Source organism: Dicentrarchus labrax, unplaced genomic scaffold, assembly GCF_905237075.1.
Source record: "Dicentrarchus labrax unplaced genomic scaffold, dlabrax2021, whole genome shotgun sequence".
NCBI classification, from domain to species: domain Eukaryota; kingdom Metazoa; phylum Chordata; class Actinopteri; family Moronidae; genus Dicentrarchus; species Dicentrarchus labrax.
This window is the reverse complement of record NW_026136701.1, coordinates 5037455-5055011: the sequence shown is the minus strand read 5'-3', so window position 1 is coordinate 5055011 and position 17557 is coordinate 5037455. Positions and strand designations below refer to the sequence as shown.

The window sequence follows — 17557 nt, the reverse complement described above, 5'->3', positions numbered from 1 at the left end:
TGCAGAGGAGCAGCAAGTCACTCTGAAAGCGCACACAGACGCACAAGAAGAGGAGCTGACGCCGAGCTCTGGTGACTGAACGGACTAATCATTTTTTGTCCTCTCTCAGAAATTATTATAGGAAAAGCTTCTGCCCAACAACTAGGGGGCTATTTCAGGGCTGGCACTTTGCACTGCACTTCAATTTGCCTCTGGAGTGACTTTTTTATTTGAATACTCTGATTCACCTTGCAGCCATATTTTGGAGCAGGACGCACTAAATGATGCCGCAATGGTCAGGTAAAAAAGAAATTAGAGGAAATTTGCGCAAAGTCAGGATGGAGTGATGTGATCCGATTCCACCTGATTTATTCGTGCAAATAAAATCAGATTAAAAAAAAAAAAAATTTAAAGCAAAGGAAACTGCTTCCACATTTCACTCAGCAATAACACAATTCTGTTTCTGGCTAATTTGGAATCAGCCTGGTTTTAACATAGTTTATTTACCTCATGAGCTCACTGATCAACGCAGACAGAAATAGTTGGACGTTGTTTTTGTTCTACCTGTTAACAGAAACAAAGTGACAGAAGATATTTCGCAGACAGTGGCTATAGGCTGCATGGATGGAAAGGAGGCAAAGCGTCGCCTCTAAAGGTCCGCGCAAAGTGCACGAGTGTGGAGAGCCATTACAGCTGCGCCAAGAGAGGATTAGATCGGGTTGTTTTCTGTGATTCTGCAGGAGTGTTAACAATCAAAAGCAAAATATATACCAAGAACCTCAAGATGCAATAAATGCATGTGAGAAACTTTGAATGTGACATCCTCTTTATTAGTTGAAACCCTTTAGAATGCACTGAAAGTTTTGATTAACTCTCATTATTTGTTTGACAAAGAAAAAAAAAAAAATCCCAAAACAGGCAACTTCAACAGCCTTTTTTATTGCTGGGTAAATGTGCGCAAATAAATGTAATAACCTGGAGTGAGACCTCCTGCTGCTGACCTGGAAATCAGAGACATAGACCTACTCTTAAGAACTTTTTATTCTTCCTTTATCTTCCACAAAACCCCGCCAAATACCTTCCCTAACCTGACACAATGTTGTTGATCAGACTACTGGCCATATTCCTCGTCCTCATCACCAACACGTGGCTGCTCAGCCCGGTCCGCTCCGATGCACTCCGGTACAAACACGCCATGGTCCGGCGGGCGGACCGTGAGCTCTCCAGGCTAGCAGGTGAACCCTGCACCGTCTCCGGCGTCTGGAGGTCCCGGCGGCAACCCCGCTCCCTCTCCCCGTCCCAACACCGCCCTCCAGCGGCCCGTCCGAGGACGCACACGAGCCGGAGAGAGCTGTACACTGTTAAGAGCGCTCCTGCGGTTTGTGCAGGAGGGTGCGGGTTTGATACCGGGGTGCGCCGAGTCGCTCCGGCACGGCAGGAGAAGGAAAGCTGGGGGGACACGGAGGAGGCGGCGGCGGCGGCGGCGGCAGCGGAAGCGGGGAACGGATACGTTACGTTGCCCGGGCGGCTTTATGAGAAACGCTCCACAAACGACGGGAGAGAGACAAATGTCAGTATAGACCCCACACAGCCGCCCGCGGTGTCTCCGCTTAAAGACGCCGGGCAGACAGTCTCCTCCTCGGGGCACGCGCAGAACCCGCGCGGCTCCCCCTCCAGGCTCACGCGCAGCCTCGGCGGCGGGTTTCCCTACGAGGAAGAGGGCAACTCCAGCTGGGAAAAAGTTTTCCCCGATAGCTCAACGACAGATTCCAGGGGACTCCAGGTCCTCTACAGGCTGCAGCATGAAGATGGAGACCAGCAGTCCTCGACCGGCGGGACATTGGAGGACACCACCGAGGACTACTCCGGGGAGGTGGAAGAGGCGGACCCGCCGGCGAGCCTGCCCGTCGGCAGCTCCTCTCCATGGGGGAGCCCCGTGCCGAGGGTGCCCCCTTCCTGGATGACCGCCCTGTACTTCAGCGGGCCTCGGCAGCAGCTGAGGGTAAAGCCGGCTGCGGGAGTGGAGCTGCCGAGGGCCAAGTTCAGCCTGGAGCTGTGGGTGAAGCCCGAGGGAGGGCAGAGCAACCCCGCAGTCATAGCAGGTGGGTGAAACCGACCATGGCCACACACTGACAGCAGAAGGGGAATACTTGAATTCATTATTTTTACAGACAACTTAATGGTCTCAAGCTCTGGCTCGATCCTCTGTCTGTGTTTAGTGTATTTATATCACCTGTTGGTTGCCATGTCTGATCCAGCATCAGTCAGTCTCTTTAATTGCCTTATGGCCGGTCAGTCTCCAACCTCTCACACTGTCTGCTTCCCTGCTAATGCTCGCTCTCTCCCGCTCTGTGCAAGTAGCCTGGGTTCCACTGCCGCACACAGGATTCATGGTGCTGAATGTATGTTGTTGCAAATTGCTTGTGACAGCTATACTATATCTAGTAACCCTAACAGCATTTTGGGTTTTCCCGTTTAACAGCAATCTGCTTGTGCTGTGTGAAAATTCTCTTGTTAAATGGTTTCCATGAAAAAAAGATACTGGTCTCAGGAGGCTGCTTCTGGCCACAAAGGTCAAACAGAGTTTACCCAGGGTTCACTCTGTTTGGTTTCTACTGTAGATGTGGTGACAGCCATGAAAATCACAGCAATCAGGAATACATGATGACATTTAGTGCTGAAAGAATTTGATTAATAATTGCTTAGTTGATTGACAGCACATTTGATTAATCATGAAGTCATTTATAAACTGACCAAACACTGGTTTATATGATTGATTTATGTGACTGTAAATCAAGTTTGTTTGGGTTTTAGACCGTAGGGTAGACAAAAATAAGAAATTTGAAGATGTCATCTTCATGTTAATCATGTTTTCTTATCTCTTTTCTGAAGCCCTATGACATTCAGTCAGACAGCGGAACTCAACCATTGATGTCATACAGGTTATATTGGGCTTCCAAGTGGAGGCACATCATGAATCAGCCAGGCCGATATATCGAGTGTTGGTTAAAAGCAACAAGAGACTGTCTTACAGAAAAGCCAATGTAGGTTTGAAGTCATTTAGAAAAAGTGTCGCCATTCTGTAGTTTGTTTGTCCACCACAGAGAAATAACAAGTTTATCTTTCAACTGTAAAAAAGGGCACAAAAAAATCTAAGGAAGTACTATCAGCATTGTTTATGTTATACATTTAGGTAAAAAAAAAAGTGTCTTAAATGACCTGACATATTGGACTTTTAAAACTCTCAAATATTAGTTTCAACCTCAAAAACCCAGTATCGTTTTGATGCAGGGATATGCACTTATGAACTCCAATAAGAACCGATCACTGTGGTTCCCCATCACATCTGGCTCATTCTCTATACAAGGAGGAGGACTGCACTCAGATCTGTCAGCATAAGAAATAGAATGGTTAACTGAGACTTTAGTATTGAGATATTGTGTGTTTTTTTCCCCCCAGTTCATTAGTCATATTTGTATCATTTGTCTGTGTCTTTTTCCATTTACCACGCATAGACGGCAGCGGTGTTTCAGTCTTTCTCAGATGTAATCATACATACATTATTTACAACCAAGCATGTGCACTCAAATGATCAAATTAAGGACAAACCCATCATAAAGCACGCCCTCATTAACCTGGCTCGATCCCCCACCCTACGCCCCCTACCTCACCCTAGTGCCCCCTACCCCGATTTAACCTCTTAATCTTGGCATTGTTTAAGTTATGGTTTAGACCCCTGCTGACAATACTGATAATTATGATGAACATAATAGGATAATCCTAACAATAATGATGCAATTATAATGAGTATGATGGGATAATGTTACTGACAAAGACAATGTGATTACGACAGTGTTACAGGATAATTATACTGCAGTGCTGATGAATATGATTATTATGAACGTACTGATGGATGGTAGTGATGATGATCACAATGGCCACAGTAGTGATTCCAAGATGATTATGATGAAGACGTTTATTATTATCATTATTACATTATTAATGATAATGTTTAATACCTGTTCTTTATGTCATTACAGCAAAAACACTACTCCATTCATGCCCCAGTGCCGTGTAGTGCATCAAATAGCCATTAAACCAAGAGTCAGGTGGTGATAAATCCAGGTGAACCTGTATTAAAAAAGAATAACTTCCGATCAGTATCAGATGACAGTAACATAGTTTTTAAGCCATTTTAAATAAGCATGCGGTTACATAACTGTGTAAATTCCCAGGGTGTGTCTCATTGAGTCTCTCTCCTCATAGTTAGCCTGACTGTTTCCATTGATTCTGAGCAGTGGCTGCAGACACATTGATCTCATGAAACCGTCACTTAACCAGGCTGTTCACATGAAGATGAACATAAACTGTTTTTCCAACGAGCCAGCATCAAGAATGTTACGTTTGCAAAGCTGCACATTCAACAGAGCGACACGTACATCAAACAAATTGAAAAGCGCTATGGTGCAGCACCACAGCTGTCCAGATAGTGAGGGAGACCACAAACTGTTACGTCCACTCACATTTACTCTGATCAAAGATCCGACTCCATTACTCAACTTTTTTCCCCTCATTGCTTCCTTATGTGAGGGCGGCATTTTGTGGCATGAGCCTTTCTCTTTGTAGTGTCCTGAAGGAATCTGGCAAATACAGTGAAAAACAAACTCCTATTGTTTCTGCTAGACATGACATGACAGTGACATTGGTTTGACTTCTAATGGTCAGTGATGATCTTATAAATCTATTTGTTTGTGCATGTCATCCTTTATTGTTATGTTACTGTATGTGTTACAGAATGTTGAGAGTTCAGAGTACGCTGCTCCACAAACAATGTAATTTGAAACTAATAACAATAATGAAGGTTCTATATTATTTTAGGTGCTGCATTATTATGGGATGCATATCGTATTATAGGTATTTAACTGCCTTTTGGTCAACGTTCATGGAAATACTAAGTGGTTAACTGATAGTACTGGCTGATAATAATGACCAATATTGGCCAATATATTCATATGGTTCTAATTAGGGCTGCAACTAATGATTATTTTCATTATCGATGAATCGGTTGGTTAACAAAATAGTTGTTTGGTCCATAAAATGGTTAAAAAAAGCCCATGGTGACGTCCTCAAATGTCTTCTTTTGTCCACAACCCAAAGTCATTCAGTTTACTGTCATGCAGGACTAAAGAAACCAGATTATACTCACAAAGCTGAAATTAGAGAATTTGGACATTCTTTCACCAAAAAAGACTCAAAATGATTAATGTTGTAGTTGACAAATAATTGATTAATCGAGTAATCCTTGCAGTTCTAGTTCTAATAAAATCCACAAGAGAGCAATACTGTACAAGATTAAAATGGTACATCGAAAGCAGGCTAAAAGACCGCCCCGTTGGTGGTGGAGCTACACATGCTGAGAGGGTGAATAGCCTGGGTCTTAAAACCGGATTTGATTTGATCAAATTTAGGCGATAAAAAGTTCCCTGCCTTCCTTATTAACTGTAGACCACCTCGTATTTTTCTTCTCAGAGAATTTAAGTACATTGCATGTGTTAGAAAACAGGTCTCGTCAAATAAAATGCTTTTAACTTTGGGTTTGATAAAAAGCCGTCTTGTATGTTTTCATGCCTCTATGCAGTGCCATCTATGAGAAAAGGAATAGTTATTTAATTAAGCGAATGGCATAGTGGATCACAGAAAAGATCAATGACCTTTAGATTGCGGTTACATATGTTATTTAACCAGTGTTGGCGCTACATGGCATTTCGATTACATTTAATAGCGTAGGCTTGTAAATGTAACATTTTTAAAGCTGCACCAATCAATATTTTCAATGGGTGAAATGACCATGTGTGATGTGAAGGGGGTCCCTCGTAGTGATGAGCAAAAATTATCACCCAACTCTTCAGTTTCCCTTCAGCTCTACAGAGCGTTTTAGCATCTTGTTTTAGTTTTCTGGCCCACCATTTTGCTGTTTTTATTGACTCTCACTGCTCTCAACAACCTCATTTCCAGCAACAGGAGGCATTCTTCTCAGCAAAGAAACTCTGATACTGTACACTACCTGCTCAGCATGAAACAGCAGACAAAGTTAGCAACTAGGTGGTGAACATAGTAAAGCATTTAGCAGCTAAAGAGCCACAGGACTTGGTAGAGACCGAAAGAGAGTTAAAAGGAGAGTGACCACTGGACATTGCCAGAAACATGAATGCTGATGTTGCTTCCCGTCTGCTAACTGTGTAAATAGGTTATCGTTTGCTAACATGTTCGTCACAACAACTTTAGATGATATGATGATATAAATTTAGGTGATATGTCAGTGTTTTTGGCTAGTTCCAATGCCCCCAAGTGGCCCAAAAAAAGTAAAATGCAGCTTTAAAATCTTTAGGATCTCCCAAATGAGAAGAATGGTAGCTTTGAACTAATGTGTGTCTCACAAAATAAAGACCACATTTCCCGTAAACCTAGTTGTTTTCTGTTTTTTGGCAGTACTTTTTCTGCTGTTACATGAAACAGTGAAACACAGATTTCCCGGGAAATGAGCTTGTGATACAGATTTGGAAATGCAGTGTATGTAAAGGCTGACTTTTTTATATGTGGATGATTTATTGATGAATAAGTGCACTATGCAGCACATTTATCATTTCATGTGTTACTGTAGACATGCATAGATTGACACTAAAGTATTTTGTGTAATTACATCTGATAGTATAGTAGGCGACATTCAGTATAATCTAATTCACTTGGCAAAGCTGTAGCATCCTAACCTCCACTTTTTAAAACTGAATTAAATGCTTAACCATGAAACTGGCTCACCTCCTTGGGGATATTTTTCTAACACTTTTGCACACATACGCATGTTAGCATACACACATGTACACACACACATACAGTGTTGAGGAGGGTGAAGGGGTTCCCTGACCCTTTGCTGTCCCAGTGTTAGACATCTGGGGAGCAGATGTGGATCTGTGTGTGTCTGTTGCAACAGCAGATGGAAACATCAGGGCCTTGCCTTGGCTGAGTGAAATACCTCCGTCCTCCTTCCCCTCTCTGTTCTCTCCCGCTGTCTCTGCCTCTGTCTATTCTCTCTGTCTCTGTCTCACCCTCTCTACCTGTGTTTCTCAGTCCTACAGTACCTCTGTTGCCCCTTTCTTTTGTCTGCAGGACTGCAATCACTTAGAAAGACTGCTTGTTTGTGTGTTCATTTATTCATTTTGATAAGGGCAATGGCTATTTGTAAATTGGCTGTCCTTTGACTATGCAGTCCTTTTGACTCTGCAGTCAGAATTCAACCAGTGTTCTTTCAAAGTAATACATTTTACTTTTCCCCATTTCCCCTTTGCCATAGGTGTATTTGACAACTGTTCCCATTCACTGAGTGAGAAGGGCTGGTCAGTAGGCATACGCACTGTGGAACCTGCCGGCACCAAAGACGCGCGCTTCTACTTCACACTTCGCACAGACCGAGCTGTAAAATCCACAACTGTCTATAGCTACCAGCACTACCGAGGCAACGCCTGGACTCACCTGATGGCCACTTACAACGGCCTCCACATGACCCTGTATGTTGATGGAGCTAAGGTGTGTGGTTTTAGTGCATGGTTGAACTTTGCAGTTTGCTTGAGTGTGGCCATTTCCCGCTTCACTTTTAACTGGTTGATCATTTAGTAGCTTTTTTCCCCCATATCAAATGATCATCTATTTCCAAAGTCAAGAAGGGTCTTTCATGCTTTGCCTTTATGTCAGCATGGACAAAAAGTGCAAGTCAACAGATCCATCTTTATGGTAACTGAGCTAACTCCATCTGATGAAGACCGATGGTTTGTGTCTAAAAGCTTAGGAAAAACTAGAAAGTGGTCCTTGAGTTGGGATTGTTCTGTCAAACTATTGATTCCTTTCTTCATCATCAAATTCTATTCATGTCAGTTGCGGACAAAAGGCATAGGACGGAATGAGAGCCGACTAGTTTCTCATTGGTCCATCCTCAGCTTATCAATTAACAAATCTGGATGCATTGATGAGGGATTGTTTAAGCACATCAGTGCATCATAATTTTGACATGCAAGGAGTTGGTTTTGTTTGTCCTTCCACAGAGGACAGGACAGAGAGACTCAACAATCAAACTATCTCTCGCCAGAATGCCTGACCCCACCTTTAATGTCTTGGCTATTATAGTGTAAGCCAATCAGAGCATTCATGGAAAAGGGTGAATATGTAATATGCCTTAATTTTTTTTAAACCAGATGGAGAGCTTCTCAAGTGATTGCTATAACATTGGCGGCTGTAAAACCTGGACGACTTAATTCTAATAACTTGTAAAATGAAATTGGGGAATTGTCTTCAGAATAGGCCTTCAATCAGTTATCTCCATAACATAATGAAATGGAGAAACATTTGTTTCTGCCCCTCTTCTCTTCTTGGTTGTCGTCCTCTGCTTTTCCTCTCAGGTGGGAGAGAGCAGTCTCCAGTCGGGGAATCTCTACAGTCCTTTCATGAAGACGTGCAGAACCCTCTTCCTTGGCAGTAACCAATCAGATCAGGGACACAGCTTCAGGGGCCATATAGGGGGTGTGGTCTTGTGGGGCTATGCCCGCTCTCATGAGGACCTGCTGAAGCGACCACTTCAAATTGACAAAAGCGAGCCAGTCCTGGCGATGTGGGCTGACTTCACTAATGTAATTATAAGCATACTTATCAGCATTACTTATTTGTTATGAATTGTAATTGGAGTGGAAGTAGTATTGAAATGAATTAAAATATTGTAATAATATTCTAACTTTGAGGTGGGGCAGCTATGGACTCCATACAAAGCTGGCCTCCATCCAACCATCATCACCACTCCCGTCCCTGAACAAGAACTTGTGTCCTCATTCCTGCCGCCCCCCTGCGGCCTGACACCCTGCGACAACATCGACATAATCTCTGGCTACAACAACAACTGGCAGCTCCGTACCCCCAAGCGAGTTCGCTACCGGATCGTCAACCTTTCCAACGACGATGGTGGAAACCCCACTGTGTCGCAAGCCCAGATCCAACTCCAACACCAGGCTCTAACTGAGGCCTTTCGCCCTTACAACATCACCCTGGATCTGAGCGTGCACACCGTGAAAAACTCAAGCCTCCAACAGCAGTTTATCCTCAGCAACTGTCGAATTGGGAAGATTGGGAACCACCAGTGTGACCCTGGGTGTGACCACCCAAGGACGGGCCACGATGGAGGGGACTGCCTCAGACTGGGGCCCTGCTACAACTGGAAGAGACAGGATGGAGTGTGTAACATGGAATGCAACAGTATACACTATGACTATGATGATGGAGACTGCTGTGATCCGGAGGTCACCGACGTCCTCAAGACCTGCTTTGATCCCGAGTCCCCCGACAGGTGAGGTTAATAGACAAAAGTCATTCTCACTCTGCTAAAGTCTAGTTATTGTTGTATTTAAAGAATTACAGTATCAAAGGCAGAATTAAAAGACAATGATCATCTTTGTCCATGAACAAAATGGTAAGTCCATCGACATTTACATATCAGACAGGAAGAAAATGTAAATGGCTACATAAGTGGAGAGACACACTAGAGGAAGCACCAGGGGGATAAATATTTCAGCCACTCAGGACAAGATGTTTTTCCAGAAGCAAGAAGTGTCTGGGCATAAATGGCGACTAATTCTCCCTGTGAGGTGAATATCTGCTTTAGCACGCTGCAGTGCTTCAGCAGGGCTGTGCAGTGAACAGCATGTTACATGTACAAATTGGTACTCTCACTTTCCCCAGTGGTTTTTAGAGAGAGCTCTGTGAATCGGGGATGGTGGGTTAAGAGGCCAAAGTACACACTTATTTTTACTAAACAACTCGAGCGGCAGCCCGCTGCCTTCCATTTGGTCTGACAGACAGGCTCATGCAGAGTTCCAAATAGCTTGCATGAAGTCTCGCCATGAAGTCGTCGGCCCAGGTTCTTAAAGACCCGATCCTTAATCCAAATTGCAACCACAAGCTTTACACTGGGCCACTGGGAAACATGGGAACCAGAGCAATTTTTTAGAAGATAGATTTAGCGCTTGACGTCTGGAGTTGTGGACAGGAGTGTGACAGCTTAACACAAGGATGTATTAATGTCTTTGAAAACACTAGAATAGATATTTTTTCCATTTATACTTTGGTCAAATGGACCTTTCTTTACCAATTTACAGGATTTGTTATTACAACTCCTTGTGCCATAATCCAAATCCCAACCTTGTAACTAAAGCAGAACTCTTAAAGACTCAATCAGTGTGTATAATGTACTTAATCTCTCGGATTAAATGCTCAAATTAAAAGCTATCTTAATAATGAACTGTACTTTATATCTATGAAATACTTCTTGGTACCCATCCCTTAGTCCAAGTTACAATTTAAAAAAACTGACTGTTAGGTAACAAACTTGAAAAAGTAGAAGTAGAAGAATTTTGCTTGGGGCGCTGGGGAGTACCGATGCTAAATGTAGCAACCACTAATCGAATACTTGATTACTCCTGCCCATCCCTAATGGAAAGCAAAGGAGTAAGCTATAGTTTATTGCTTCTTCACTTCCCTCAACCAAACCACAAGGTGCCCTTGAGCAAGGCACTTAACCTCCAGCTGTGTCAGTGGCCAACAGAAGAGAGGCTGAACAGGACAGCTCCAAGTGGCCAACAGTAGGAGACTGTGGTTGTATTGTGCAGCTCCCAGGTGTGAATTTGTGCAGCTGGGTGAATGTGAAACAGGCTGTTGCTGGAAAAGAACATGGTGTTTGGTTGACTGTCCCTGGAAGACACAGGTTAGGTAAAACTTTTAAAAAAATAATAAAAAGTTGGCTTGTGTGTGGTCTCATTTCTTGGCCATATGTGTCATAAGTAAATGTTAATTTATGTTGTTCTGTCACGAACTTGGTGGGATAGACACCGCGAGACAGACAGGAAAAAATTTGGTTTGGTAGTTGTTATGGTCAGATGTTCCCCCCTTTCTCAGTCTGAGCTCTCTACCCTGCAGCGAGGAGATGGACACTAATGAAAAAAGTTGGACAGCAGACAGCACTGCTCTGTTGTTTTGCACAAACAGGGTTCTGGTTCTTTGGCCTCAATTATATAAAATGCTCCGTGATTTATTCTAGATTTAATTTGATGCTTATTGCAAAGACTATTCCAAAGAACAAATGAAAATATATCCACCACACTTACCTCTGGATAATAATTGGATTCCGTTTTAGTTTGAAATATGACAGGGAATTGGAGAGATCACTGTAATGTGCTGATGTTGATGTGAGCCCGCTTTTATAAATCACAGCTCTGGATTTGATCTGGTTTTGTGCAGAATATTTTTTTTGCAGCAGAGACTTTCATAAATAAAGCTTCTGCTGTTCAGATGTTGAAAGCACAGCTCAAAAGTCACAGTAGGTGTGTACTTCTACGCAGTGATGTAACTCCTGCAGTGAATCTTGCCAGAGTTCCTGTCTATAAGCTCCTGACCCTCAACTAAGAACAACATGAACAGACACAGGAGACCAGAGTGTCGTAAAAAACTGGGCCCAGCAGACTAACAGTAGTGTAGGTCTTCTGGAAAGGTCCTGACCCCAGCATGTTGAAAATGTCGATGTGTGTGAGTGCTTCGACATGCCTGCATGCATGTGTGTCTGCGCCCATGGATCCCAACTCGCAACTTTCTCAGGCAGAGAGAGAATTAATGTCAGGATGACATTTCGCTGGCATTTGTGGAGCACTGAACCATTTTTATGTTTGGGATCTGGGTTTTTGATATCTCCCCTCCCCCGTCTCTCTGAGCTCTTGGCCAGGTATTCAGATTGTGGGACCCTATATGTGTGCAGCTGCTGCTGGCCAGTAGGGCCAGAGGTTTCTCGAAGCCAGCTGCTGTCACGACACAAATTTCTTGTCGAGAGCCAATTCTAGAGTGATGGCCAGGTACACTGCAGATTCTGGCATTACAATAAAGAAAAGGGAGAGGAAAGGGGAAAGACGGACAGAGAGAGGCAAGGGTGGAGAGGGAGAGATGGGGTGGTGGGGGACATCATGTCCATTTATGCTGAGCCACATGTCTAACCAAAAAATGTTAGCAAATCCTGGACCGTTCACTTGTGTGCCAAGAGCTCCAGGCAACTCCCCTGAAAGAACAAACCATTCCAACTTTGTTTGACACTTTAGGTGCGTGTGAATCTCAAGTTTTATTCTGGTCAAGTTTTATTGTGGTCATGTTTTACTCACTAATAAAAACATAGCTGCGATGTTTCCCAGAACAGATTCACTTCTGTCTCACAGTTGATCCATTGATGTTGCCAGCCTTATGCCTGCCTTATGCCTTCTATGCTAGTGAGCGTGTACCACAGCATGCAAACTCACAAGGCCATTATACTGTAATGGACCAGTTGCTGGTCCATTAGTTACTGTTGCTACACCTGTCGAGCTTTTCGTTCTGGCATGACATATATAGTTTATGATCATGACTTTGCATGTGTACCATCAATATTATATAAAAAAATAAAAATTAAACAATGGATCCTTGATTTCAGACAAAGGGTAGCCAAAAGCAGCTTTTCAGCAGTTCTAGCAGGCGACCATTGATATTGTGTGCTGAAATGACAACTGTCTAGTAGATTTTATAAGCTGTAGCTTTCTAACTAATTAAGCTTACTTAAGTTCCATGAGTTGAACATGCCGTCTCTAGCTGACTTTTTAATGTTTCCAGCTGCCACATTTTAATACGCGAACTCTGTTTGTGTGTTTGATGGCTATATACATGGGTTGCTAGGGTGTAAATTTCCTAATAATCCAAATCCAATAAATAGAATACAGTAAAGAGCCGCTAATGTTACCAGAAACACTGGCAGCATCCTGGATTGGCATCCTCAGAGTCAGGAAATACTACTCTGTGGTTGAGCTATCATGAAGAAGGCTTTAAAAAAAAAAAGACATTTTACCACACAAAATAATGTACAATGAAATGCTCCTTGGGTTTGGAAAAACAACAATCCCCCCAAAACTTGGGGCTAAAATGCCTGATTTCACAGCAGCCTTTTTAAAAAAATTGCATGTTGCAATGTTTTTTGGTATTCGTTTGCAATGCAGGGGAATAGTTGTGATTTCTTTGTATAATCACAAGTAGTTTGTTGACGTATGACTCAATGGTTTACAATGACTGGTCAAATTTGAATATATTGCGGTGATTGGATGAAAGTGTAAGGTTGCTCAGAATTCACAGGGGTTGCGCTAATTGTTGCAATCGCAAGTTCCTGGAGGGATTGTAATGTTAGGTTAGATTACCGTTTGCTAGCTTGATATGCTATTGATTGCATCTTATGTTGGCGCAGACAAACAAAATGTTAAATCCATTCTGTACATGTTATATGTGTTTATAGAGATTAGCCAAAATGTGTATTTCTTGATATTCTCGCTTATCAAGTTGCTTATTGGACTGCAGAGGAAGTCTTGGCCAAGATATCCGATTTCCAACTAGCTGCACTTGAAGTGCCCGGACATTAGGGCAGACTATCATCAGATGATAGCTGATGGGTTCCGAGATTGGGTTTTGGAGAGGCCAAAATCAAAATCAAATTCTTACTACACCTACAACAGCCCAGTGCACACTGCTTCCATTAACTGAGAAACCAAAGCTAGACAGGCCTGCCATGCCTAGTTACGTTACTTAGCTACGATTGGACAACAGCTGGTTAGAGGAGGGGTTTAGCATTGACCCATCTGGCACATGCCTCCGCAAATTTGAAACACTGTTGCATGCAAACATGGCGTTATGTTACATGGGGCTTGTAGTGGGTGACTGGATCTTTGGATGTGCTAGTACGCTTCTGCACCAAAGCACTCATGCAATAAAGGTGACTTCTAATAGATTACCTGTGAGTGCTGGTATCATCTCCTAGCACTGCATTCATCAAGACCTGTGAAGCAACTGTTTGGATTGTAGTTGCGTTGTATTTACTTTATTTCAGCATGTATCATTGTAAAAAGGCAAGTGAAGTGCACAAGTATATAATATGTTAAAATGTTTGACTGCTTTTGGTGTGATATTTTTAGTGTGTCTTCTGATTCTTGATCGTTCAAAGTAACTGACTTGTCAACAATAATATTTAAAGTGGACACACATCTACAGCTTTGCACAGTGACAGTGCTAGTGCTGACTCTGCTGTTGATTCACGCAGTGTTTGACTTGCCCACAAATGGTAATTTGGTTAATTCATAACCAGGGTTTTCACTTCAATCATCTAGAGCCATTTATTTTTTGCCAGGTTGGCCTTAGACTTCCATTGAGGCATCCTCTGAGTCTCAGAAGTTGAAGAGTCAACTCTTTAGTGGTCAACTTTCTGTCACTTGTAATTGCACAGCCTACGGTGATGGATACTGCATGCAGCCTCGGCTGAACTCAGCTTCAGTAATGTAGCGAGAGCGGGGTTTCCCTGAAGCATCTTAAATCTTAAACCTCATTTAGTCAGGCAGAGTGCCTGAGAAAACACTTTCCTATTTACAGTACAACACATGCACTCAGGGAGGGATTGCATTAGACGGGAGGATTACACACATGCAGGACTCTTGGCTGCTGAGTAACACCTTTGGACCAATTTAGAGGTGAAGTGCCTCACTTAATGTTACATTGACAGTAGTGCATGGGAGGATGGGGATTACTGCTTTCTTATTTTATCCATCTAGATCTTTCCCAGCTGAAAGCTAAGATCTTACGGTCACAAGCTCACCTGTCTAACCTCCAGGCTGTTGGAACGATGCAAGCAGTGCTGAGCCAAAGCTAAAGAGTATTTTTAATGAGCAATTATATAAATTATATGTCTTATGAAAGAAACGAGCACTTTTAAACCATTTAAGATTGAAGCACGGTTAAACAATATTAATAAATTTAGCCCTACAGCTGAGCTTGATCAAAAGCATAAACCTTAACTTCTTTTTAAGAAACCGACATAAAACAAATCATCCAATCAATATACTTGGAGTTACTGAGGTAAAGATTAAAGCATGGCTTAGTAATTTTAACAAAGTTAGCTCAACAGCTGAACTTGATCAATCACATAAAACCATAACTCCCTGCTTGAGAAATACAACATGAAACAATAATCCATTACGTTATAATCATTGAAAAACACTTAAATCCCAAGCTATGACTGTGCGAGATGAAAGAAAACAAGACTTCACAAACAAAGTGATGTATGATTCATACATTTAACAAAACTGATTTGCCCCAACGCTATACTGATGCACCAGTGCAAGACCCATACGCTGACTTTTGTTTTTTGTCGAGCAGTCGTAATGCGCCAGAAAAACATGGGACTCTCAGCTATAAGCCCTAACTGTCTGGCATGTGCAAATTGGGCAGCCAGTGAGTCCCCACTGCAAGTTTCTCAGACCCAGCGAGGCCTAACCAGGATAGGTGCAAAAGCTTTCCAGCTATGAAAGCAAAGGAGGAAAATGACATGTGACATCACCGCAGTCAAAGAAAAACAAGGTCGGCTTCACACATCAAAGTGCCTCCAGGGTAATTAATCACAGTCAGAGAGAGAGAGGTGGGGGAATGGTGGGCTGCGGGGGACAGTGGTTTGAAGTACCCTGACCAATTCAAACAGTTATTATTTGGAAGCTACATACAGGCAAGGGCAGATGTTGATGGACTGAAGCAAACTGTTGCCTGCTAAAGAGAAACCCTACACCAGGAGTACGACTTCCGAAAATTCACTCTCACAATACTAAGATGCATTGCCTTGGGCAGGAATTACGTCTCACTCTTCTCCATGCTGAAAAGACCAGTGTGTAGGATTTAGTAGCATCTAGTGGTGAAGTTGCAGATTGTAACTAACTGAAAACCAGTAAACGTCTGTATTTGACGACCTGGGAATCACAACGAGCTGTGAATTGTGTAGGAGGAACTATGCTGGCTGCAAAACTCATGTAGAATATGAAAGCCCCCATCTACAGCCAGAGTTTGGTTTGTCTGTTCTGGGCTACTGTAGAAATACAGTTCAACATGGATGACTCCATGAAATGTGATCTGTGGCGTACGTAGTATAAAAGTAACTCATTCAATTCCAAATATTCAGGTGATTATACACTAATGAAAACATAACTATTAACATTATATTCCATTTCTATAATAGATCCTCCTAAATGTTACACACTGGAGCTTTAAAGGAATACTCATTTCATACAATTCTTATACATTTTGAAAAAAAAAGCTTATTTACCTGCATGAAGATTTAATCTCTTTACATCCAGTAGAGATCGGTCCAGCACGTTTTTAGCTTAATTTAGCATAAAAGCTTCGGGATGTTTTCCTCTGCTAGTTAGCCATTCTAAAGCCCTATTGGCACGGGACTAGTATTACCTGGGGACCTCTAGTAATTTGTAATGATGGCAAAAATTCCACTGCAAATTACCTACCATATTTCACCAAACACAGAGGTCATGTGATAATATTAGTCCCGTGCGAATCGGCATCTCTGTGATTTGGGGTCGTTTTTTGTTTTTTTTTAAGGATTTTTGTGTTTTCCGCGCCTTTTTCCTGCCTTTTTCCCGGTCGAGAATCATGGGGGCTGCGTTCGCAATTACAAATGAAAGTTTTGACATTATTTTGGGTGCAAATTCAGGATGCTCATCTAGGTACAGAGCATGGAGACCCATTTCGCAGAAAGAGCAAGCTCAAATCCATCAGAAGAGCGAAATCTCCAAAGATGATTAGATGGATTACATGCATGGCAGCATGCGGTAAGGAACATTTTTCTATCTATTTAGGTTAGCTTATCCCGTGCAAATGCGCCGCACGAAACACAGACGTGGTGGGGTGATTACTAAATCACATGAGGTCCCCAGGTAATACTAGTCCCGTGCGAATAGGGTTTTACACTAGTCTAGCTCCAAAGCTGTAATATTATGCATTGCAGCCTGTATATACTGTATTGTTCTGTTGTAGATGCAACAAAAATGAATAGGAGATGCCTGTTAGTCAGTGTACTTTGTGGCTAACAGATTTTTGTTTTGAAAAGAGGAAACCAAAATCGGGAAAAGTTGTTTTCCATTTTTTTGTTTTGAAAAGGAAAACAGGAAATGGAAAATTTCCCTTTGTCCATGTTTTTAAAAGAAAAAAAGAAAGAACATTACCCAATTTGTTGCCCGTATGGTAGTCGGGAGACAGCTCGTTTGACCCCACTGACCCCAATCAGTCGCTGGAACACACCTGCAGTGTCCTGAGAAGAGGTCTAATCAGGCTTGATAAGTGGAAACACGTGTGTGTGTGTGTGTGTGTGTGTGTGTGTGTGTGTGTGTGTGTGGACCATGGCTGTGTAAGGCCTTTAGCTCATTTGGTGAGAAGAAAACTGAGGTTTGAGGGTAAGCTAACTGTGGACTGAAGCATACAGACAACAACAGTTAGGTTAGCGCAGCAACCGCGCAGCAGGTTGTGTCCTGTGTTGTTTGTGAAGTTGGTGGATTTGTACACTTAGCTGGCTAGCTAACTGAAGGAAAAACAGCCCTGTGGATATATTGGTGACTAGCTTGCTAGTTAAAAAGATATGTGTAATTAAGACAGTTTTGGAGTTTTG

At 42.5% G+C, this 17557-nt stretch overlaps 1 protein-coding gene across 1 annotated transcript in view; it reads left to right on the top strand.

Moving 5' to 3' along the window:
- pappa2 (pappalysin 2) overlaps positions 1-17557 on the top strand; it is a 73409-nt gene continuing 55852 nt past the window's right edge. Inside the window, 4 exon segments of the mRNA XM_051401885.1 lie at positions 1-2081; positions 7328-7560; positions 8427-8654; positions 8763-9361. Coding sequence (XP_051257845.1) covers positions 1076-2081; positions 7328-7560; positions 8427-8654; positions 8763-9361 — 2066 coding nt within the window. The 5' untranslated portion in view covers positions 1-1075.